Raw genomic sequence first — 26,100 nt, forward strand, 5'->3', positions numbered from 1 at the left:
GCTAAGATTCACACCATTATTTATTTTTTGGGTGAAGATTCCAGGGACGCACCCGGCCTTGGCCTGATCCACACGCACTCACAAACAGCAACAAAAAAACAACAGGTGATAAAACAATTAAAGAATGTACTGTATTAAAAACGAAACTAAATATAATTATACGCTAAATAATAAATAAATAATGCCCCCTAGTCCCTTTACGGTGATATACAATAAACACTGAAACAAACCACAACAATAAACACTCCTATAAAGTCCATGGAAAATGGTAACAGATGAAATGCAATGATGGGGGTAGATAGTCCAGAGATCAGCACATTGAATGAGAATGTAAAGATAGTCCTGTCGGTATTTCCTGATAAAATGAAGATGGATGAATGTGATCAGGTGCACTCCTTTCTTCACAGGATGACAACAAATCTGTGGACAGCCCTCAATGTTCAGGAAGACACCAGACAGACCATAGCTTCAAACAAGAGACGATCCAGGACAAAACAAGAATCCACAGGTATCAGAATGGAAGGTAGACAGACAGGAATTTCAGACACAAGACAAAAAATACCTCTCTCCTTTTTTGGTATCACTGGCCTCCTTTTAAATGTTGTGCTGCCCTCCTTGTACCCAACAGCCCTTGCACACTCACAAGATGACCAATAACAGCCACTGCAGGGACTGCTGGGAGTTTTAATCCCCAGTAGCACCGCTACACTGTGAAGGCAGTAGTCTTACAGTATGTTATGTTATGTTAACATTTGTACAAATACATTCATAATGCAAAAAATGTCAACTTCTGATTACAGTAGCTATGGCAATCACTTCATCCAGAGCAGAGGTCCTCAATCACGGTCCCGGAGGGCCATATTGGCTGCAGGTATTTGCTGCAACCCAACTGCTTAATAAAAGCACTTATTACTCAAGTAACACTTCTGCTTCACTTTAGTTGTCTCGCTTGTTAAGATTTTGAACCATTATTGCTTATTTTAGTTGTAAACAGCTGTATTCTTAGTTTTAATTGTGCCTAATTAGCAATAACATGCAAATGACAAAAGAGACCAGCATTTCTCCATTTAGCTTGTTACCATTTACACCTGTGTGTATTTATCATGTACTATTGGGTTTAATTAAATACTTGGAAGGAAAGTGAAGAGAAAAAGTGAAGGACTGAGAATTACTCATCCATTTCAGCCTTCAAATCATTTGGATGATATAATTAGTAAGGGGAAAAAAATCTAGGATATGAAAATTACCTGACTTTACAGAGTATAAGGCACTAACAAGCCATGCAATTAAATTATTGGCACGGATTGCTTTCTAATCAAGCAACCGGGCTAGAACAAAAACCAGCAGCCACTGCGGCCCTCCAGGACTGTGATTGAGGACCCTTGATCCAGTATGTATATTAAAAAAGGATTGTTAAACTTGACAATAAGCTGTCAACAGAGTTTCAGTATCTTTTGTTTGTATTTGTTGTAACTGTGTATAGGAACATCACGTTTTCTAAGGTTGGTTTTCAAAAACATTTTAATGTGAATTATTTTACATAATTCTAATTTTTAACATGGTTTAACAGTTAATAAAATAGAAAATACTTAAGCAACATTTGTATAAACTCTTACATTAAAAAAATCATTTATATCAAATAGTACTGAACAAATGGTGTTCATTCTTCTTTACTAATACAATCTAAGTATGGTGGCCCATTTTAAGAGTACGCTTATTTCAGTGAGTCTAGCTGGTTTGTAGGATGGATGAATCAGCATCTGCTCCTCCTTCATTTTACTTCTTGACAGCTGAGGTCGGCTCTCTCAAAAGGCTCAGAATCTTTTCCATTTTTGCCACTTCAACTTCTGGTCCTTTTGGAACATCTTGTCCTTTTTTTTCCTGCAGAAAAATAAGGCGTAATGTATGTTGTAATGAAAGAAGTGGAGGTTATTCCACAGCAAAGAAAAAACATTATACAGAAAATGCAAAATATAAACTACAAATGTCTAATTTCCCCTTGGGGACAAATAAAGCTCTGTTTTAATTCAGACATAATTTTACCCATATGAGAATTTCTAATAAATCACTAAAGCCAACATAGATACAAAAATAATACATTTTACAATTGAGAGATGACCATTTTATCATCCTTATTAATCTCAGCATTGTACTGCTCTACAGAGTGCGTAATGTAATACTGTATAGTTTGATTTCACAAGCCTGCAGTTTTAAAAGTTTTTTCTGATTTCCGAGCCCTTTCAATGATAGTTTTAGCTTGCAATGCCATTTTGCCAGATGTCTCGCAGATTAAGCTTTTACAGCACTTGTATAACAAACATCAAATTCCACAAGCATAAGTATACATCTCTATTATATAATAAAAAACTATGGTCTGTGTGTCCAGTTCCACTAAGCAATCTGGTAAGTTTGGTGTTGGTGATGCAACAAAACAGTAAATGTGAGACGAATGAGGAGTAGTAAAGGCAGATCAGGCGTGTTGAGAAAGTCACCTTCAAAGACGGCAGGTGTACAACTGGACAGTAGGTGGGAAAAGTGCCTCAAAAATAATGAAAAGAGTCTGAGAAGCAGGCTTTATTGCAACATGCTCAAGAGATGAAGTTCCAGTTAAGAAGCATTCACACACTCAAATACAGAGGAAAGGTACTGAAGGTACACATAGGGCAAGAGATAGCAACTATTTTTTAATATTCCATTCCATGTGATAGATACAGTGGCTAGTATGTATATAATTTGTATAGTGCAGCAGATGTTTAAAAAGAAGAATATGCCAACAGTTTTGTGATATTAGAATCATTTTACCAGTTTATGAATATTAATGAGAGGAAGAATTATTTACAAACAGCACAGCAGCTGACATGTTAAATTTTTTCATACGTAAGGTATGAAACTGGCATGAATTTCCTAAACTTTTATATAAACATTAAAACTTGTATGTGAATCACTAACTGATTCAATAAGCCTTGCAACATATATTAACAGCTATGGCAGGAACTAAGAATTTTGTATGATTACCTAAGCATCCTAGGATTTACTTTATCCTTTTATTTTTTACATAATTCATGTTTTACATAACTAATTAATTTGCTCAAGATCTGTTGAATGTCTTGTGGCTTTATACTATAGCTGTCGAGACTTCTGCATGTTGTTGAGTGTGGGTTCTCCAGTATAAGCCTGCTGGTGCACATACTGCATGTGTACTGCGATAAGACTAACATTCCAGCTTTCCTTTTGACTTTGGGTTGGACAGCTAACAATTTAGTAAGTATTTTTTTTTCTTTTTTAGAAGAATTCCAAGATCAAGCATGATGATGACACTCAGTCAAACATTGTTTACTTTCTTCTAAGTGACTAGTTTTACATTAAGAAAACATTAATGACAATACAGGAGCGCAGCAAATGGTGATACAAAATCTATAATATCTGTGATGTGTGATGCTTGCTACTAGACTTGGGGATGGGCTATCTTGATTAATGAAGCGATTGTACATTTAAAAAAAGAGAGTTGTCCTTAAAAAGAAAAAGACTATCAGAATGCAACAAACTAAATTTACCTTTGCTGTAAACTGCAAATGCACCTTATTATGCAGATAAAGTGATCAATGAATAAACATTTCTCTCCACACATTACATTTTCTGAAGTCAAGAAATACATAAATTCAACACTTTATGCGTTTTTATTTTATCTTATATATTTTCATCAGTTTTTACCATCAAGATATAAAAATCCAAGACAATTCACCATTGCCTAGATATTCAGATAACATATCTCATTTCTTTTTATCTTTCACTGCTAGCTGGTGACAACTATATAACCTTAAATTAAAGCTAATTACAACTTAATACTGTAATCTGCTACTTACACCAAATTTGTTCATATCTGCTTGGTTTATTTCTTTTTTAGGTCTTGCTTCTCATTAATGCCTTACTTTTTTGTTAAGATTGGTTATTGACATTTCACTTTGTTTTCTGACTTTGAATTTTTGCCTAATATTTATCTGATGCTCTTCAGTAAACATATATAGATGATTAATTTTTATGCTTTCACCATGGCCTTGCCTACTCTGTGATTCCTTTTTTGGTACTGCATATTAATCATTAACATTTTTCCTCTTCTGGTTAATGGCATTATAGTACAATATTTTGGTCTAAATATAATTTCTAAGCTTGTTAAACATGCTTCACATTTGTATATTTATTTTTGGTTTTTCAAAATAAATTAGTTCAGTTATATAGATGGTGGTAGCTATAAAGGACCTCACTTCTGAAATTTCCAGCAAAAGCAAGTCTAGCATTTGTCACTCCAGCATAGATTTGCACTTATAGTATTGTCATGCATGCACACTTGAGGATCTCCTGAAGGGGTCAGGTAAACCCAACACTATCACCACCAGGCAGGAGATGGTACGGATGCCAATTATGGGTGTACTGACACTAGACACCTTTGTTCAGTACCATGCCCGAGCATGATTGTCCCCCACTCCTTATTCTCCCACTGGCCTGAGCATGCTTTTGTCATCACCATGAGACTCTGAGTAAAGCCAAAACCTGGCTCGAACATGCAGTGACAGCATGCATGCCAAAATTATTTTCCTTATTTTCTGTTTTTTTGGAGTTGTTTATGGCAGGATAACGCTCTACCCTCTTACAGATTAATTGTACGTGCAGCACAGCATTTTGCTATTAATTGTGCTGGTCCTACAAGAAGATTTTCATAGAGACAAATGATGATAAGGGAGAAATTTGCAGCTTTTCTTGCCAACTACAATTCACATTCATCTGTAAGTTGACAATAAAAACCTATTTTGTAACTCAAATGGTATTGAATAAAAATAACGTTGCAACATTAGCATCATGTCTATGTTCCATACTCAGGCACGTTTAGCAATCACACTGTTCCCGAAACCCAGTGAACTGTGGTCGGCCCACCTCTTCCAAGTGAGCCAGGGCACAGTACAGTTGGCCCGGCACAGAGCAATCAAACTAGTCAAATGAACTAGACTTTGGGGGGTTACATGTGGAAAAATGTGCTTGGGCACTAAACAACTTGCTAGTGTGTGCCTTCTTTGTCTTTGGTTTCCTCCACAGCATGGAGCTGTCAACTGGTGACAACACCTAGCCTCAACTCTGCCAAGTACTGAACTGTTATGATAACACATCAATAAATATTTATTATCCAGATGGAAGGCCTTCTGATTGATATAATGATTTAACTACTTATAGCCATTAGTACTTTTACTAAAAGACAAACTTCAGACACTGGAATACATTTAGATGATAGTGAATCATCACCCTGTTTTACTAGTAGTCATAGCATGATCAATTTTCATGCAACATTTAGGTGGTGTATTTTATATTTCAGGCTCACAGATATTAATCATGTTTTTAGTAAGTGTGGCTTTGTTAGAATTTTTTTAGACTATTACATAATTTCTTCCTTTTTTGGGCTCTGTCAACTGTCAGTTCCTTAATATATTGTTTATCTGTGCCTAAAGTGGAGAGAACTGAAATAACTAACTATTCTGTATGTCTGTTGCCTTTCCTGCCATTTCCTATATCTTCATCTTCAGCTAAGAATTCAGTCCACAGGATAGGATATAACCCTCAAGTACACTTTTATTGCCTTTTAATTAGTTCTTGCCAAGTAATTAAAAAAACAATAATTTTGGATAATCATTTTGTATTCTTTCATCAAACCTATACAATGTGTTTTATTCCTGTTTGTTCCACCCCATCCTTCTGAACAGCCACTTTTAATTAGTCACCCAAAATATAACAACATACTTAAGCTGGTGCAAACTGCCAAACACAAACCCACTCTATCTTGCCGATAATTAATTTTCTACATTGACACAGAAAACAGATGATTTATTGCTTTGTGAACTGAAATATATGTGTTTGTTTCACATGGAATGGAGCCCATACAGTATGCTTAATCAGTGACAAATGGATATAGCTTGTTGAGGCATTTAAAGAACTTCAACATAATCATTTTGTTGGAATTCAAGGATTAATCTGGATAAATTTCCTCATTTAAAGTTTGTTCTGTATACCTTAAATGCCAATAAGACAGGTAATTGAGCATACATTACTGGTCAGAACCTGCATGACTGTTTATGCATTGCATGGGCCACCTATGAGGTATTATAACTATTCACACTTTCACTGATATTGTTAAGATTAAAAGCAATGTAATTTTTCCAATTATTTCTCATTTTTCTTATGAAAGCAAGATGTCTGTTAAGTAAAACAGTACATTTACGAGAGGGTATATGGTGCCTTTTGAAAATAACTTGTGTGTCTTGATGGAGTGTGATGCTCTCATCATCACTGACACAATATTACACATGTTTGTCTCAATAGAGTAATATGCACTTTTAGATATGTAGCTGACAAATGAGTGTTATAAATAAAGGAGTGAATTGTTTGCATTCTCCTTGTTTGAAAAGGTTACCGTATTTATAAAATGTGAATTATGAAATAAATATAAGAAAAGAATAAATGCTGACTGATAGTAAAACAAACTTATTTTGAAAACTAAATCTATTTATGAAATGCCTGATGATTTCAACCCCTTTACAATTACAAAGATAAATAAACATACTTAAATTTATAGGGACTCTTCTGGTATTACTTTTATACTCTGGCCTGAACTCAGTATTAATTGAACAGTCCTGATCTACACAGTCTTCACCCAGAAGTGCTTAAATCCTAAATTTAGACAGCCAGTGAAGGGAAATTAGGATTTGATGAGAAAATATCATTAGCCCATAATAGCTTAGAAATTCTTAAATATATGAAGGTCACCAAAGATATTCTTTTCAAACCCATTAGGCAACTGGTTACATAAATGTAAAATTCTTTATGTTAGGAATTGTTTGTTAGTATTTCTGTAAAGTTTGTTTTTAAACCTTATGTGAAAGCTCTTCTCTGGTACTTCTCTAGGAATGTTGGATGCTTGAGATATAAAAAGAGCTCTATAGAGCTTTAAAATAACTAATTCAATTTTTTAACAAAAAAATCCTGATATATAATCTAGTATTCTTTTTTAAATGAATCTATACACTGACTAACTGGAGAAAGAAATCTACCAAGCAGAACAATTCCCAATTGTTTTTTGAAACATGTAATTTCTACCTCTGTATTGTACAGGTATATGGCAAAACATTTTCTGTTTTATTCAATTGCAAATCAACACACCTTCTAAATCTAGTTGCTTGTGGTTTAATTATTGTTGACTGAACAAAAGATTACCTCAATAATGAATAATTTAAACTTTTTTAATAATCTAAAGATGTCATTTACCTTTGGCATCTTGCGTAGATTGGGAGACACTTTCAGACATGTCACGTAACCTCGGTCATCTCCAACAATAATGATAGGATGCACAGGGTTGAACTCAACATGGGTCAGTTTGTTTTTCTTCTTTGCCACAACAAGTTGCTCACAAATAGCTTTGTACTTGTTCACATTTAAGTCAAAAACATGCACCTGTTGAAGAAATGCAGAGAGTATTCACGTGACAAATATAATACTTACTGAAAAAAGTCAATGATCACAACTGTGTTATACTTAATCATTTGCATCTTCATTTTATACTATTGCACTCATGCATTTAGTGAGCATCTACAAGGCTCTAGTGAGGTATGCCACTTGTCCCCAGTATGTAAGGAAACAACAACAACAATTTGTTTATTTGAGGGGGTAGGGCATGCAATGAGTGTCAAAAAATGGAGTAAATACAAGACACAAAATGGAACACAAGTAATCCTCTTCAGAGAGCTAGATGGCCAATATATCATTGCCAGCTCAGAAATACAATACTACAGAATACAATCATATATAAGGATACAGATTGGATCACATGCATCAAAAACAGAGTAGAAACTAATTAATATAAATGAAAAACAACACTATGTGTCCATGTGTGTGCTAATTGTAGAACTACTGGAGAAGTCTAGAAAATGAGTCAGACAAGCCAGACATAATCAGAGTCCTGGAGACCTGGGGCCTCATGTATAAACGGTGCGTACGCACAGAAATGTTGCGTAAGAACTTTTCCATGTTCAAATTGCGATGTATAAAACCTACACTTGGTGTTAAGCCACGCACTTTTCCACGGTACCTCATACCTTGTCGTACGCAAGTTCTCCGCTCGGTTTTGCAGACTGGCGGCACCCAGTGTCAAAGCAATGCTACTGTTCCTGTGTGGTTACACCTTATTTTCCTGACACGGCTTTATAAATACACTGAAACTAACCGCATATTGTTTATTATTGTAACACATCTGATTGTAATTAACTTGTAACGATATAATGGTCCAGGGAATAGCCATAGTATTCCAAATACCATAACTGCTTTAGCGTTGTTACTCTCACTGCACCTTCTTCTTCTTCTTCTTCTTTCAGCTCCTCCCGTTAGGAGTTGCCACAGCGGATCATCTTTTTCCATATTACTCTCACTGCACCACACTGAGTATTTATATAACTGTATCTGAGTATGAATCACAGCAGCAGCTGATCAGAAAGAGAATTATCGGTATAAAGCTTCAAGGACACGCTGTCTCAGCCATTGCAAAACGTTTTAAAGCCTTTCCTGTACAGACCTCGCGGTTCAGAAACAGTTTCATCCCAAGAACTTTAAATGCACTCAATCAATTGCACCTTGTAGAACTGTTTGTACTTATAAGTACAATCACCCCACTGTAAACTTGCACTATAGTTATAATATCGCACAACCTGAGCCACTTTATAAAGCGCGTATTTACATATGATGACGATATCATTTTTAAGGTGAAATGCAGCAAAATATGTTTATTAAATTATACAGATAAAACTTTAACTTCATTTAAATAATCTATATTCTTCACTGGGAGTATCGTGAAGGATAGAATAATTAAACATGTACTACAAAGATATTTCAATGTTCTTTAAACGTTTTGAAGAATCGGCGCTAAACTTACAGATGGCTTAACTTCTATTACAGAGCTGATTGTGTGGCAATCGGTTACTTGGGGAAAGAAAAGCAAGGACTGCAGTGGTGGCTACACCAATATATATTGAATATAAAACAGAAAGAGAAAATAACAACACAGGTAAAAACACAGCGACAAATTTAGGCAAAAGTTAAATGCTTGTGTCATGAGCACGAGGCGGCTATGCAGTGTCTGCAAAGGACGTGGCCATCCCCCGAGCATAAGCTGCCTTACTGACATTAGCCGGCGAAGGAGCCACCAATTCTTCCTCTGCCCAGTGCCACCACAAGCCTAGAGCTGCCCCTGAGTACTGCTGCAATAAATTATTTCATCGAAGTGAAACACATGTTTAATAATGTGCTTTAACTCCTATCATCATAAAAATGATATCACGTATACATCTCAGTATTTTAGTTATTCAGAGAGCTGTAATATCATGAATGTAATGGATTCTGTGTCCAGTTGGAGGAAAAGAGCCGGTTTAAGGAGCAAGTAGTGATTCACACACATAGAGCACATAGAAAATCAAATACAAAACTAAGCATTTAACATGCTACTTTAATTACGATGTGATTTGAGAAACTGGTTAATTAAACGATTTTAAGATGAAGTTTATGATGTTCTACTTTAATGACAAAATAAACTATGTGATTAAAGTGGAAATGTCGAGATTGAAGTTGACATTTTGTGCTTTTTCCCCACTGTGTGCCTTTTTTTCTCTGTACCCTAATAAGTTTTCATATGACACTCAGACATTGGGCTACAACTCGCCTTTTCACGGCAACTTTGATATTAGACTTCTTTTTTATTTCCGGCACTGTGCGATTTTGTGAACGTGAGCTTTCAAGTTTCTCCAACACGCTATGTCACTCGATCAACTTCCTTTTGTTGATTATACCACAGTTTATTTGAACAAATAGTATGTTTTTCCTTTGCCTCCACTTGGTATTCGCTGAAATTCTTATATTTTCCCGCGTGCTTTTCCCATTCTCTTTTCACAGAATGCTGAGCTTAAGGGCGATTTATATTGATTTGCATATTCAAAGAGGTGTAATTCTGGGTGGAGTTGGGGCGTTACATGAAGCGCGTGCACGAGCATTAGTTTTCACGCTGATCGGGATTTATGTAGCGGAAGAACGTGGAAGTTGGAGTAAGCACATATTCCTGCATCTGGGTTTTTCTGTGTGTAAGCACATTTCGGCTTTTGTGCTTACGCCATGTTATAGTGCGAGTTCTACGCACGGCGTTATACATGAGGCCCCTGGGCTTCAGGCCATTCTACAGCTGAGTCAGTGCTGAGCCAGTTAATCTGATGAAAGGACCCTTCCACACCATGATTCTATGGTCCTTAATCTAAGATGACTTTTCCATAGGCAGGAAAACAAATTGGCAATGCAGAAATGGCACCAAGTGCTATATGCTGATACCAAGAAGAGAAAAGGTGAGGGCTAGTAACAGTTTATAAATATTGTATTACTTAAATTTTAGTACTAATGACTAACCACAGGGATGCACTATGCACAGCTAATCAGCAGCTCTGCCCAGAGTATGCAAAACTGAAGTAGTGAGTCTTTAGCCTGGATTTAAAAGCAGAGACTGATGGGGGCACCTGTTAGAGTAGCATACAGACCATTCCACAGCTTCATAGCCCTATAACTAAAGCCCACTCACCACCAGGAGGTGATCAGTTGACAGCTACACCCCTTTCTTCACCCGAGCGTCCAAGACAAGTAGCCACAGGTCTGATGACACGATCACAAAGTCGATCATCGAACTGAGGCCTAGGGTTTCCTGGCGCCAAGTGCACATATGAACACCCCTATGCTTGAACATGGTGTTCGTTATGGACAATCCGTGACGAGCGCAGAGGTCCAATAACAAAACAATGCACGGGTTCTGATCAAGTTGGGGCATTCCTCCCAATCACACCCTTCCTGGTCTCATTGTCCATGTGAGCATTGAAGTCTTCCTGCAGTACGAGGGAGTCCCCAGAAGTTATGCCCTCTAGCACTCCCTCCAGGGATTCCAAAAAGGGTGGGTGCTCCAAACTGCTGTTAGGTGCATACGCACAAACAACAGTTAGGACCTGTTACCCCACCCGAAGGCGGAGGGAGGCTACCCTCTCGTCCACCGGGGTAAACTCCAATGAACAGGCTCTCCAAGTCAGGGGGCAATAAGTATGCCCACACCCACTTGGCGCCTCTCACTGGGGGCAACTCCAGAGTGGTAGAGAGTCCAGCCCCTTTCAAGGAGATTGGAAGTTCCAGAGTCCAGAGAGGTGACATTCCACGTCCCAAGAGCCAGCTTCTGTAGCCAAGGATCGGACCACCCAGGTCTCCACCTTCGGCCACCACCCAACTCACACTGCAACCAACCTCCTTGGCCCCTCCCATAGGTGGTGAGCCCATGGGAAGAGGGACCCACGTTGCCTCTTCGGGCTGTGCCCAGCTGAGCCCCATGGGTGCAGGCCCAGCCACCGGGTGCAGGCCATCGAGCACACCTCCAGGCCTGGCTCCAGAGGGGGGGCCCCGGTGACTCATGTCTGGGCGAGGGAAAATGCTGTCCAAATTTTTTGTTCTTCACAGGAGGTTATGTTGAACTGCTCTTTGTCTCATCCCTCACCTAGGACTAGTTTGCCTTGGGTGACCCTACCAGGGTCATAAAGTAACTCAGACAACAGAGCTCCTAGGATCATTGGGACATGCAAACCCCTCCACCACGATAAGATGGTGGTTTCAGAAGGGGAATAATATATTTATAATAGTAAAAGACATTTATAATAGCATTAATTGTTTGCTGAACAAAGGGGCTTTCCTGGTAAAACTCTGAATTATATAATCAAAATTAATCAGTTTTGCTAGATCAGACTCAATACTGAGTCTTGCCAAATCTACTAGTCGCACTTGTGACATAGTGGATCTTAGAAAATTTTTTACTAGATTTAGCTTGCTGAATGAGTGCTCTGTCAACAGAATACGTAGACTGATGCATATATTTGGAAAGTGTCTTTCCAGTTTGTACTTTTTCAAAGGAGAGCTCTGTAAGCCGTGCTGTTTCTTTGAAGGACAGGTGATTGGCAGGATGACGCTGGACTTTGTCCTGTATCCAAACTGTGCCATCTTTTGCCTTTACTCGTGTGCAGCTGCGTTGTTCTTATATGTGAGTGGATGTTTCTTGCGGGGAGGGCTTCTGTTCTTTTTCTCTGATCTGAGTTCACCTCTGTTATAGTGCATCTTTATTTGAAAACAGCCATGTGAGATCATGTCGAGCGTGAACGCGACTGAGAGAATAAAACTGAAGAAAAAAAACACTGCCAACCTTAACAAGTACCATACATTTACACCATCTGTTACAGACTCAAATCAAATGTATGCTTTTATTGTATAATAGTAACAATAAGAACAACTCACTACTCAAAACGTTTATCTTAGGAGACGTTAAGACTCGAACCCAGAACCTTCTGAATTGGAGTCAGCAGCTCTAAGAAGTATACTACCCGAGAAGTCAGGAGAACAAGCAACACTAACCTGATTCTTTTTCTTCAGTTATAGTCTTGGAAAAAAGCGCATTTGTTGTTTTATACTTGTATCTTTTGTGAAAGTGCTAATCTGATATTTGGACTTCAGTCTTCACACATTATGCACTTCATGTCTACATTTTGGCATTAGTACTAAAACATGGAAAAAGTTTGTCTTTTAGGTATGTGTTCAACATTTCTGTCATGCTACACTTACACAGATCTTTGCGGACATGGAACACACGTGAAATGCATGTGTTCCGAATGACAATGTATTTTTTTAGCATAGGTACCTGACTCACTGATAAATAAGGCTTCATTTGGGAGAGGTTTTTGCAGTTTCTCCAGCGGTAGGGGGCGTGGTATAGCAGGCTGCTTGCTGCTTGGGATTATCAACACATTTACAAGACAAAAGACGCTTATTGGAGACATGCGAGTGGATTTAAGGTGGGCTGGATTACGAGTTTTCTCATAAGCTTTGGTAATTCTAGTGTTAATTTAACCGACATATGCTCAACAAATAGCCACAGATAATTTTTACCTTTCAGATGGCTTCAAATAGGAAGAGAGTATGCCATGAAGAGTTCGTCAATTATGGGTTCACACAAATAGAAGACAAGGGAATAATGAAACCACAGTGTGTTGTATGTTTGAAAGTACTCGCTGCAGAATCTTTCAAAAAGAGTCAGTTAAAGAAGCACTTGGATAATTTATATTCACATCTATCTTCCAAGCCGCGGGAATATTTCGTAAATTTAGAAAAGTCTGCCAAAAGACAAAGACTGGACAGCAACTTGAGAGGCACATTCGATCAACGTTCAGCAACAAAGGCTAGCTTTGAAGTAGCCTGGTTGATTGCTCGAAACAAGAAACCACATGCAATTGGTCAGGAATTAATTAAACCAGCAGCTTTGAAAATGGCAGAGATCACGTGTGGTCAGAAAGAGGGCGTGAAACTGAATTCAGTGCCCTTGTCTGCAAAAGTAGTAAAAGAAAGAGGGAACAAGTTATTTCTTCAATAAAAAAGAGTAAATATTGCGCTATTCAGCTTGATGAAACTACAGATGTCAATAACAATCCACAGCTAATGGTATATATTCGCTACAAAGGTACACATGCAATTGAAGAGGAACTGTTGTTTTGTTCCCCTCTCGAATTGAGATCACGTGATATTGATAACTTTAATAAGTATATTAATGAAAAAAATGAATGAATGAATATTTTAATACTCCAAGCATTAATCTGAAGTGGAATGACTGTTGATGGAGCTCCAGCTATGTTGGGTAATATTAATGTTTTTTTGGCTTTGGCGAAAAGTAATAATCCAGAAATTGAAATTACTCATTGTATGATCCATTGCCAAGCACTTCTTGTTAAGCATTTGGAACCTGTACTGGAAACCGTTATACATGACATTATTAAGGTTGTTAATTTTGTCAAATAACATGCACTTAACACGCGCCTATTTCGTGAACTATGTGAAGATGGTGAGGTAGATCTACTCTACCACACAGAAGTAAGACGGCTTTCTCGTCGAAATGTTTTGAATCGAGTGTGGGCTTTGAAAACTGAACTTGAAATTTTCCTCACCGATCAAAAGCATACTCTTACAGACATGTTCACAAACACCTCGTGGGTTGCACATCTTGTATATGTAACAGACGTTTTTGAGCATGTGAATGCACTGGACAAAGAATTGCAGGGAAAAAATATCAACATCATTTCAGCCAGAGAAAAGATATCAGTGTTTGGATCAAAGCTTCTATATTGGAGACAGAACATACAAGGGAACAATATAGCTGCATTTACAAAGTTACCTTTGTTTTTGGAAGATTCTGAAAATATTACTTTTGATGACATCAAAGATACAGTTATAAGACATCTTACAAAACTCAAGAGAGCGGTTCTCAAATTATTTTCCTGATTTTGATTTAAGTACTATCAGTTGGAGTTGTTGATCCCCGTAAATGTGAAATAGCTGAAATACCAGAAGAACCTCAAGGATTGGCAGAGGCAATTTTTGAACTTCGATCCAATAATGAAGTGCGTATTGAATTTGAGAATAAAACCAGTCTGTCATCTTTTTGGATGACAGCTGCTGCAAAAACTTTCAATATCGCACATGAAGAGGCGATCAAAAGGTTGTTGCCTTTCGCAACAACTTATCTTTGCAAACAAGGATTTTCCACATTAATGAATATTAAATCAAAGCAAAGAAATTGTCTGAATTGCGAAAACAATATTCTAATTGTGCTCACCTCCAAAACTCCCAATTTAGATCTTGTTTCAGAAATGAAACAATATCATTTCTCAAAATGTGTGTGAATTGCATTTTTTTGTTCACTACCTTGTTTTGCTTATTTTGTTACTTATTAAATATTTTGTTTATTTTCAGATAGTTATTTTTTTATATTTAATTTATTTACATTATTTATTCTTTAATATTACATATTGGTGCAATGAAATATTTTAATTTTGAACAGATTTTGATTTTTTTCCCTTTCAAATCCCAGGGGTATTGTTAGAAAAAACAAATAAATTTTCGGGTAATGGCTAAAAAGTTTGCCGACCCCTGTGCTAGCTGGAGAAAAAGATATCACAGAGCTGACAAAATTTATGAAAGGAAAAATATTTATTTTAATAAAAGTTAAATGAGAGAAAATATAGTTATCATTGGGACCAGTTCAACAGTAAACATTTTGTACTTTTAAAAACATAATATATAATTTGAACTAATAACATCTCGCATTGAACTGGAGAAGCCAATTCCAAACCACAGGTATTTGATTCTGGTGGTTAAAGGAATTTGAGAAGGAGGAGCAGCCCTTTGACAAAGGTGATTCAAAGGCAGAGGGGGCCAATTTATTTTATAACCTGAAACGGTCTTGCAGGAATTGAACAAGTGAAGAACGTAAGGAAGATATGGCAAAGCATTTCCAAGAAAAATGAAGGCATCAAGAGCGTATAAGTAAATTGTTTGAGAAACACCATGTAAATAGACTGAAGTTACCAAGTTTAACTTTTGGAGAGATATGGCTCAAGGGTGATGGGAAAAGGGGACAACGGGCAGGCTAGTCTGATGCTTTTCTATAATTTACAGTACATGAGTGGGACATAACAGAATTTGGGATTACAAGAACAGAGAGGGAGGAGTATAGAGTTTTACACTTATTAATAAAATAATTTTTAAATCCCAGTCCAAGGCATAAAATTGCCATCTTCATCAGATAGTATGCCTCTTCAGCATCCAATTATAGTAAAACAGTTGAAGTAGAAAAGATTGGGGCAGCATTTATAACATAAAGAAGACTGCAGGTATTTACTGATCCATTGATGGTACTACATTCATAAAAGATCATAGGATGATACCTGTAGCATTCACGGGGGTGATTATTCTGTTTAGGCAAGAAGGTAGAGAAAGCTGTATTGATAGAGCGATTCATATTAAGAGGTTGAGATGGCAGAATTTAACATAAGAAAAAGGGATAAGTAATTCCATTAATGCATAGCAATTTATTCTTACCCTTAGAGTGTAAAGCCTCGTTTAATTTAAATAGTGACATATGAGAGTTCAAAAATGAGGGTTTTTCCTAAAAGAGTTTAGGAATTTCTAAGTCATTTGAAAACAAGTAAGGGTCTGATAAGGGTGTTTGAGAACTATCAAAAAATTACTCTTCAAAACATTCAACAAAACATTTATTTTCAGGAATTTATTAGTAGAGAGGCCAAATTTATTTGCAAACAAGTCTAGACTGACTACAATAATGGGGAGAATAAACAAGAGCATTTGTTAACAGTGGGGTTAATAAGGCAAAATAAGCCAATTAAACTTAAATCACAAACGAATATATATAGAGCATGCATATATTGTGAAATGCATTGTTGTGGATATGCAGGGGATTTGTCTAATAAAGAGTTCATAGTATCAGCATCAATGCCCAGGAACTTTTTATAACCTAAAAATTTCAAAATATGTTTATTAATAAAATGCCAGAACAAAGATTGTAGGGAGTTGTACTGTATGTTCAATTGAGAATTTTTTTTTTTTGCCCCGATTTAACAAACTGGACAAAGGCCGAAGAGGCAACATGGGTCCTTCTTCCAGTGGGCACACTACCTGCAGGAAGAGCCATAAAGGTCTGGGTACTGTACTCTGAGTGGGAGTCAAAGGCAAGTACTTTGGAGAACCAATCCCTGGCTATAGAAACTGACTCTGGGAACATGAAATATGCCCTCTCTGGCCTGGAAGGAACTCAAGCTAGTGCAGGAGGAGGAGCGGTACTACCTAGATATTGATGTGTTCACCATAAAAGACAACATGGACTCTAAAACAAAACTAACGAAGAGGGGCTGGATTCTATTCCACTATAGAGTTATTTAAGGTAAGAGGCATCACTGTGGGTTTGGGTTTACTAATAGTACTCTTGGCTCGGCACATGTACATTGGAGTCAACACCAGTAGATGAGATCATCGCCTCCCTTTCACTTCAAGTTGGGGGAAGAGCTTTGACTTGTATTTATGTTTATATGCCAACAATAGTTTTAGAGAATTTAGGCTTCTTGGAGACTTAGTGGGAAGTGCTGGGAGGTGCTAGCACTCTGTCATTCTATGTTCATGTGGGCAAGAACAGTGAAACCTGGAAGAATGTGATTGGGAGAAATGGCCTACATGATCTAAACTCAAGTGGGATTTGGTTATTACACTTCTGTGCTAATAACAGTTTGTCCATAACAAACACCATGTCTGGGCACAAGTCCATAACTGCATTTTTTTCTTTTCTGTTCCACCTTATACAATTTCTTAGTTTTTGCATAAACCTTGGGGTTACAGCACAGGGTCAGCCATTGAACAGTGCCCCTGGAGCATTTGCAGGTTAACGGCCCAGCAGAGTAGGATTTTTTTTTGTCAGTAACAGGGATTCGAACTGGCAACCTTCCGGGCACAGGTGCAGATCCTTGGCCTCAGAGTCACCACTCCACCTTGCACCAGAGTGCCCAAAGTCATAGGTTGATAATCGATTTCATAGTCATGTCATCAGATCTAAGACCATATGTTTTGGACACTCAGAAGGAGACAGGTGCTGAGCTGTCAACTGATCTCTACCTGATTATGAGTTGGATCAGATGGAGAGGGAGAGACCAGGCAGATCCAAACATATATTAAGGGTGTGCTGGGAATGTTTGGCAGATGCGCCCATTCAGGAGATCCTCAATTTACACTTCCAGACAAAATTTCTCTCGCATTCCAAGAGTGGCTATATAGGGTAAAGTGGGTATTGCTCATTTTGTAAGGGTTTTTAGTGACACACAAGACCTGTTAAGACAACAGATTTAACAGGGACATAGAAGTCCAGCTTCACCTTTAAACTACATTCCTGAGAAAATGGCTTAACTGCAGTTTGAAACATACTTGGTAGGCCCTGTACTACTTTTGATAACAAAGGTGTAAATCACAGTTGAACTGACATCTCTGCAGACTTCTTTAGATAAGAAAAGCACACAAATTGACACCAACTTTGAACAAAGAGCTATAATTCAACAAGTGGCAACCTTGATTTACAAAATAATACGCCTATGAACAGACAATGGTTCTTTAACTGGAATGGACTTTAATCACCAGAGGTTACGCCTTAGAAATAGTTGCATTCATATGTTATCTAGGGTATTCTCTGAAAAGCTCTCTTTCTTTTGGGTGAGAAACCATTTACTCTCTAAAACCTAAAAGGTGATAAGCCACTCTCAATTTGGGGAGCTAAAAACTGACAATTCTCTTCTCTGTGGGGCAGCAAAAAGCAGACAATGCACTCGGTCTTGGATCAATACTGCCAAGCCAAACTCTGTGCTAGTGACTGAGCCCAGTCTAAGAAGACTGAAAACAGCCAATACTTCAAAAACCTTCTAAACTCTTATGTTAGAAACAATAATGCTTTTCCTGATGAAGTTGCAGAAGACACAGCAAAGAGCCTAAACCAAGAAAGGAAGTATCACAGCACACCCAATGAGGGAACACATAGAAAAGAGAAAGAGTGCACTCCAATGCAGAAAGGATCCTCCACTTGAACTTGAAACAACATCAGTAACTCCACACAACTATTATGAAAATGTTTACCTGTAAAAATATAAATTAGAACTATAAAAATCAAGTACACAGCCAGACTCTTCTGTGTTATGTTTGTATGTCTTCTCTCTTCTATGTCAATATATATGCAGTGACTGTATTTATATATTCTTTGTATTTATCAATAAATTGCATTATTCTGTTTCTTAAAATGAGTGTGATTTAGTTACCTTGACAAAAGTGTAATGGCTGAATCTTCTCCTACAGAGAAAAGAAAGGTAAATAAAGTGGGATCCTTATCAAAATATTTAATGAATTACTAGCAATGCTGAAGGCAAAATTCAAAAATAATAAACTACATAAAATTTCTCTCCTCTTCCTACAGCTGGGGGCATTGAACTCAAATGACCCATGTTTCATGCCTCCATTGCTGAGGCGTTTGCTCAGAGCTGGGACTATAAGATAGTTGAAGCCTGTCAAAGCAGTAATCCCCAAACGTGGAGGTGGATTCCAGCGGTAAAGGGAGCCATCAAACTGAACAAGGACACCTATCAAGCTTGGGTAACTTATGGGACTCCAGAGGCAGTTGACAGATACAGATAGGCCATGCAAAGCGCAGTGATGCAAGTTGTAGGTGCCAAACTCAGGTGTGGAAGTAGCTCAGTGAGGTCATTAAAAATGACTTTCAGTTAGCTTTGAAGCGATTCTAGACAGCTGTCAGGCGACGCAGGAAAGAGAGGCCGTTCTTGGCACAAGTGGTTTATAGTAGGGATGGACTGCTGCTGCTGGTTGGATGATACTCACCCTGAGTTATAAAAGGCTATGGATGTTGTTGGTTTGTCTTGGTTCACACACCTCATCAACACTGAATGAAGTTTGGGGCCAGTGCCTCTGGATTTGCAAAATAGGGTGGTGGTCCACATATTTATTAAAGGGGATTAGAGGGTGTGTTTCAACTTTAAAGGTATTAAACTGTTCAGCCACCCTGGGGAAGCTTCTGCTAGAGATCTGGAAAGATGGATCTGGCTTTTGGTAGAGCCCCTGATTCTGGAGGAGCATTGTGGATTTCATTCTGGTCACAGAACAATGGACAAACTTTTTACCCTCACAAGGATTCTGAAGAGTTCATCAGAGTATGCCCAACAAGTCCAACATGTGTTTTATGGACTAAATCTTGGATCACAGTTTTCTTCTCAAGGATTCTGGGCTTAGCCTTAGAAAATAGGGTGAGGATTGCAGACATCTGGGAGCAGCTCAAAGTAGAGCTGGTGCTCTACCACATCAAAAGAAGCCAGTTGAGGTGTTTCAGACATCTGATTATAATATAATCTTCTGGGCACCTCCTTGTTGTTTTGGGCATGTCAAACTGGGAGGAGACCTCATAGCTGACTGAGGACATGCTGGAGAAATTATATTTCCTACCCCCTTAGGTGTTGGAAGAGGGAAAAGAGATTCCTACACATCACTGCTTAGACAGCTGCGCCTACAACCTGAACCTGGATAAGCAGAACATTGATGGATGGATGGCCCTGAGTTCACCGATGACATAACAAACACTCCCTCTGCATCTGAGCCTTTATCAAACATTTTAAGAAGTAGGTTCCACCTTACTGTTATGAGCTCTCCACATTTACACAAACTGGATGAGGATAATGCAACCACATGATAGCCTTTATTAGAAAAGCGAGGGACAACAACTTCTAAATGTAAACATGTATGAGCAGTCACCTGCCTGTTGTTTTGACACAGACACCGATATGATGAAGTCTGCATTTTAAGGATGAAGGTGTATTACAGTTGTTTTACTGGGGTGCTCTGTGATAGACAGTAGACAATAAACTTTGTTAAAATGGTATCAAAAATGCTATTTTGTTAGTTGTTACTTTAGTAATTTTGGATGTGCATATTCTGTTACCAAAAAATTCTTTAACAGGAGTACATCAACAAAGAAACATAGAAAATAAGATTTAATAAAAAATGTATAATAGTAATAATAATTAATACTCTGTAATCTGTACAAAGACATTTTAAAGACAAATCATTAAATTTAATGTACTAATCCTCTTTCACACCATACATGCATACATACATGCCTTGCTCTTAAACATTTACTTAGGTAGTTTTTTTCTTGGGGGTGGGAAACCAATTTCAACAAGAAAGGCTTTGTTGTGGAACTCATATTTAACCTTTGTCATATGAGTACTTAAAACCTTGTATATTTTAAGTCCTATGAAAAAAATCCCTTGCCTGTCATAACTACTCCTTTAAATACGGGCAGGAGCTCATATTTCAAATGGGAAACAAATATTATTATTAATACTGAGCACTTTTTTGATTTTACCCACTTTGACATGTGCATGGGTCAGATGTGAGCAAAATTTTTCTTTTTTTTCTTAATTCAAAACTGGAAAAAAAGTATTGCTACTACCTCAGATTCTGTTCAGTTATAGTTTTTTTGTTGTTTTTTCTTGTACATTTTTGATGTGCCTGTGTGAGATGTGACCAAATGTAAAAGGGAAACAGTGCATAAATATTACCTGTTTTTAAATACAAGAATTTGTGTTGATTTAAAGTTTGTCATTACCCACTGCTTTCCAGCTGCTGAAAATGGTCACTGCTATATTAACAGCAGGAAAAATATCTGCCCATGTAGTAAAGAAACATAGTTATGCAATCACAAACAATTTGTTTAGTGGTATTTCTCTTCTAAACTAACAAAAAACTGTTTAGCAATGTTAAAAGCACATAGACTGACACTGTGATGAAAGCTTTTCCTAAAGGTCCAACCTATTCCTATGATGCAGTGGACCATGATGAATTTGGGGTGACCACCTATACAACTGATGGTGCTGTATGCTTGTATCTATTACAACAAAAGTTACTCCTGCACAGTGCCATTAATGTGACACTCTAAAAGGTTTTAGCTGCAGATGATGCTAAATGATGGAAAGCAATCCTAGTGATCAGGTTAAGAATGTTAACACCATAAGATATCAACTCTTACTGGTATTTGGCATATTTTTTAAATTTGGTTGTTTAACAGAAGCCTGATAAAAAAATAAACCAGGGCCGCATCCTGAATACAACTCTGATAACATTAAGGTATTATCATTAATTGTGCTTTTTACAGGTTAGTCCATTTAGTCATTTCACTATGCTATCAAACATTGATGTTATGACAGTTGTAATATTTTTAACAGAGCAATCTAACACAGATGGGCCCTACTAACTGCTGGTGTACTTGTGCTAATGGCATGCAGAAATTGTATCGCTGCATTACTGTTACTGAGTTTTGTTGAAGTTTATATATTTTATTATTTAGACAAATACAATATTATTTGCTTAGGATATTCCAGCTTGATGATATTTATGTTTTTTTTTTTTATTTTCAGTTTTCACAGTACATTGCCCTAGGTTTTAACTTTGATTTCTCAGAAGCACATACTTAAACATGGACCTAAATATATTATTAGGAAACATAATGGCACAACTTTGTTAACACCCTACTTATTTTATTTTTTAATATATCAGTTAGATATGATACTAAGTCAATGGTGGTGCTTTCGTCTTCTGCAAATTGAACTGTATGTTTATGTTTTGTTTTGTTCCCTGAAATATGAAATTAAAATGTAATTATTCTCAAGCAAACGCTTGTTAATTTTCAGTAAGTTTTGAAATTCAGCCACTCAGTCAACCAGAAAAAGATGACACTGCGGACCAAAAAAACAGGCACCAAAACAAATTTATGACCAATGAGTCTTGTTCTCTTTTAGACTCTGAATCCCTCTGAAGAACAGCATTTCTTCCCCGGTCAGTCTCTCACTTATCTTCCACATTGTTTGGACTCAGTCCACCTTCTTTTGTCTTTCCAAAAGTTCTCCACAGAGCACTTATCTCGCTTGCATGTCTCGCTGCAATCTATCTTATTCCTGGACCCACCTACCCTCCTCAGCAAGCAATCAGCCACCACATTGCTTCCCACTCAGAGCCCTGTCCCCAAGGCAACTGAAAATCATCATAGCAGCTGGGAAGGCGGGTCCACCAATGAGTGCTTATAGATAGTCTGGAGGTAGACCTACCACCATCATAGTGGGCATTCTTAACTTTCATTCCAGCATTAGCAATGAAGGTGTACAACCAGTAGACTGTTGCACAGGACAGATGCTGATACCACCCATGTTTATCTTTATTGTTGACAAGAGCCTTCTGTGTGGTGAAGGTGTGAATAAATCATTCTGCCAGCTCACTGCTCTGCAGGTACAGGGCTGTGGTTTGGGTTTTCTTGATCCCTAGCTGGGTATACATGGACTGGAACACTTTATGTTAAAAACTGCTCACCTGATATAAATGAAATTTGACTAGGATTTCATAATTATAAATGATGCCCTCAATTTGAAACTCTGCAACAGCCTCAGCCTCTTGATTCAGAAAAGTGTGAAAAATCTATGGGTACTAGCACAAATCAGTTTCCAGAAGGGACCTAGTACATGTATACCCATACATTTCATAGGTTCCCTCACCCAACACTGCTGCAAGTTTACTACAAACTGTCCCAAGGGACCCATTTTGGCAGTGCAGGGGTCAAATGGATGATAGAAATCCTCTATATCCCTGTGATTACATCCCCAGTAAAAGTGCTGTTTTAAAGTTTTAATTACTCCAAGTGTTCTGCCAAGGCTCTGTGCACCGATCACAGAACCACTTCCTTCAGCACCTTTGGCAGTACAATCTGCCATCTCTTTGCTCCAATCACCAACTCCTGCCATTGCTGTTTCAAAACGCCCTCCTGGATGGTCTAGCTAGGACCATCATGAACACAGCCCTTTTATTACAGAGCTGCCCGTGCCACATTCTCTTACGGCAGTCACTTCTACCCAGCTCCTTACTTTGCTCGGGTCTGGATCCACCTCCTAGTATTCATACCACGCTCTTTCATTTTCAACCACAGCTAGAACACAGTAGTAGCGTTCCCCCTCCAATTGGTCAGCCTTCTTCCCCTGCTCTGTCACGCTTTCCACAAGGTCTCTAGGACAAGGCACCTACATTTTGTATGATACCACTTTCTAGGTGTTCCAGTGAAAATAGGAAGGCCTGAAGAAACTCAAGCTAGCACGTCACCTGTCCCTCAGGTTCACAAAAAGACAACAAAAATTGGTGGGCTGCATGACCGTTGTAGGCAACAACGGGCAGACAACAAAGAAAGTGTTACAAATGACTAATAGTTTCCACTACTGCCAAGAGCTCCTCCCATTTTAAGAAGTAATTACTTTCAGTCTGACTCAGTGTGCAGATATAGTAAGCCACCACATGCTCTCCCTCTGGGTGATGCTGTGACAACACTGCACTAATTCCTACATTGCTGGCATGTGCCCAGCATAAAAGGTCAGCTTGGATCAGGTGGTGCCAGCACAAGGACTGGGTACAGAGCAGTCTTCAACTGCAGAAATTAATCTTATTCCTCCATGCCCTACTGGAAAGCATTGCTACTGTAGCAAATTTTGGAACAAAATTCTGATAGTGTAAGACCAGGTTCATGAATTCCCCTACTTGCCTCTATGACTGTGGAGTGGGAGTCTCTGACTGTGGCCTCCTTATCTCCATTGATGTGGATTCCAAAAACAAAACAGCTTGATGTAAAAGGCAACCAATGTTTTGCATCCAATTTTAAATTTGCCTCCCTTAGCCTTTGCAGAATGGCTTGTAGCAAGTCCAAGGCATTAATATAAGGTTCGGCCATGAACCAGCAGATCATTTAATTGCACAAGGCACTGAGACTGGTATATGCCAGCCAGCACCTTGGTCAAGTAACCATTCGAAGTTGGCAGGGGCATTATGCAATCCAAAGGCCATTACTGTAAAGTGCCAAAGTCCATTCCCAGTGCTGAAAGCATTTTTCTCCCTGTCACTGAGAGCCAGACCAACTTGCCAATATTCATTCTGCAGGTCAAGCAATGAGAATCAGCTTAATCCTGCCACCTAGTACAGCAACTCATCAACCCAGGGTACAGTTTACGAGTCCTGACAAGTAACTACATCTACACAAAACATGCAGCTGCCTCCCCTTCTAGAAACGAGAACCACTGGTGAGCACCAGGGTGACTCAGAACACCCTATGATTCCAGCAGCCAACACCTCTTGGAACAATTCTTTCAGCTGTTGCTTGGTGAGCCAGGGAAATATGGTGCAACTACTGTTTTATGGGAATTGGCCCATATCCTCCAGGGAAGTAGAGAATTAGTTGTTACAGTGCATCCGGAAAGTATTCACAGCACATTATTTTTTCCACATTTTGTTATGTTACAGCCTTATTCTAAAATGGATTACATTTTTTCCTCAAAATTCTACACACAACACCCCATAATGAGAACATGAACAAAGTTTGCTTGAGATTTTTGGAAATTTAATCAAAAATAAACAAATTGAGAAAGCACATGAAGCTCAAAATTGAGCTCAGGTGCATCCTGTTTCCCCTGATCATCCTTGAGATGTTTCTTCAGCTTAATTGGAGTCCACCTGTGGTAAATTCAGTTGACTGGACATGATTTGGAAAGGTACACACTTGTCTATATAAGGTCCCACAGTTGACAGTTCATGTCAGAGCACAAACCAAGCATGAAGTCAAAGGAATCTTCTGTAGACCACCGAGACAGCATTGTCTCGAGGCACAAATCTGGGGAAGGTTACAGAAAAATTTCTGCTGCTTTGAAGGTCCCAATGAGCACATTGGCCTCCATCATCCGTAAGTGGAAGAAGTTCGAAACCAAGAGAGCTGGCCGGCCATCTGAACTGAGCGATCGGGGGAGAAGGGCCTTAGTCAGGGAGGTGACCAAGAACCCAATGGTCACTCTGTCAGAGCTCCAGAGGTCCTCTGTGGAGAGAGGAGAACTTTCCAGAAGGACAACCATCTCTGCAGTAATCCACCAATCAGGCCTGTATGGTAGAGTGGCCAGATGGAAGCCACTCCTTAGTAAAAGGCACATGGCAGCCCGCCTGGAGTTTGCCAAAAGGCACCTGAAGGACTCTCAGACTATGAGAAACAAAATTCTCTGGTCTGATGAGACAAAGATTGAACTCTTTGGTGTGAATGCCAGGCGTCACATTTGGAAGAAACCAGGCACCGCTCATCACCAGGTCAATACCATCCCAACAGTGAAGCATGGTGGTGGTAGCATCATGCTGTGGGGATGTTTTTCTGTGGCAGGAACTGGGAGACTAGTCAGAATAAAGGGAAAGATGACTGCAGCAATGTACAGAGACATCCTGGACGAAAACCTGCTCCAGAGCGCTCTTGACCTCAGACTGGGGTGACGGTTCATCTTTCAGCAGGACAACGATCCTAAGCACACAGCCAAGATATCAAGGAAGTGGCTTCAGGACAACTCTGTGAATGTCCTTGAGTGGCACGGCCAGAGCCCAGACCTGAATCTTATTGAACATCTCTGGAGAGATTTTAAAATGGCTGTGCACTGACACTTCCCATCCAACCTGATGGAGCTTGAGAGGTGCTGCATAGAGGAACGGGCAAAACTGGCCAAGGATAGGTGTGCCAAG

At 38.5% G+C, this 26,100-nt stretch overlaps 1 protein-coding gene across 2 annotated transcripts in view; it reads right to left on the reverse strand.

Annotated features, from left to right (window-relative positions):
- Positions 1 to 1,578: 1,578 nt before the first annotated feature.
- dnai1.2 (dynein, axonemal, intermediate chain 1, paralog 2) overlaps positions 1,579 to 26,100 on the reverse strand; it is a 346,056-nt gene continuing 321,534 nt past the window's right edge. For both annotated transcript variants that reach the window (XM_039759139.1, XM_039759138.1), the window contains 2 exons: positions 7,306 to 7,491; positions 1,579 to 1,881 (listed from right to left, as the gene is read on the reverse strand). In XM_039759139.1, the coding sequence (XP_039615073.1) occupies positions 1,777 to 1,881; positions 7,306 to 7,491 (291 nt within the window). In that variant the 3' untranslated portion in view covers positions 1,579 to 1,776. The remainder of the gene's footprint in view (positions 1,882 to 7,305; positions 7,492 to 26,100) is intronic.

This window comes from Polypterus senegalus, chromosome 7 (assembly GCF_016835505.1).
Source record: "Polypterus senegalus isolate Bchr_013 chromosome 7, ASM1683550v1, whole genome shotgun sequence".
Lineage (NCBI taxonomy): Eukaryota > Metazoa > Chordata > Cladistia > Polypteriformes > Polypteridae > Polypterus > Polypterus senegalus.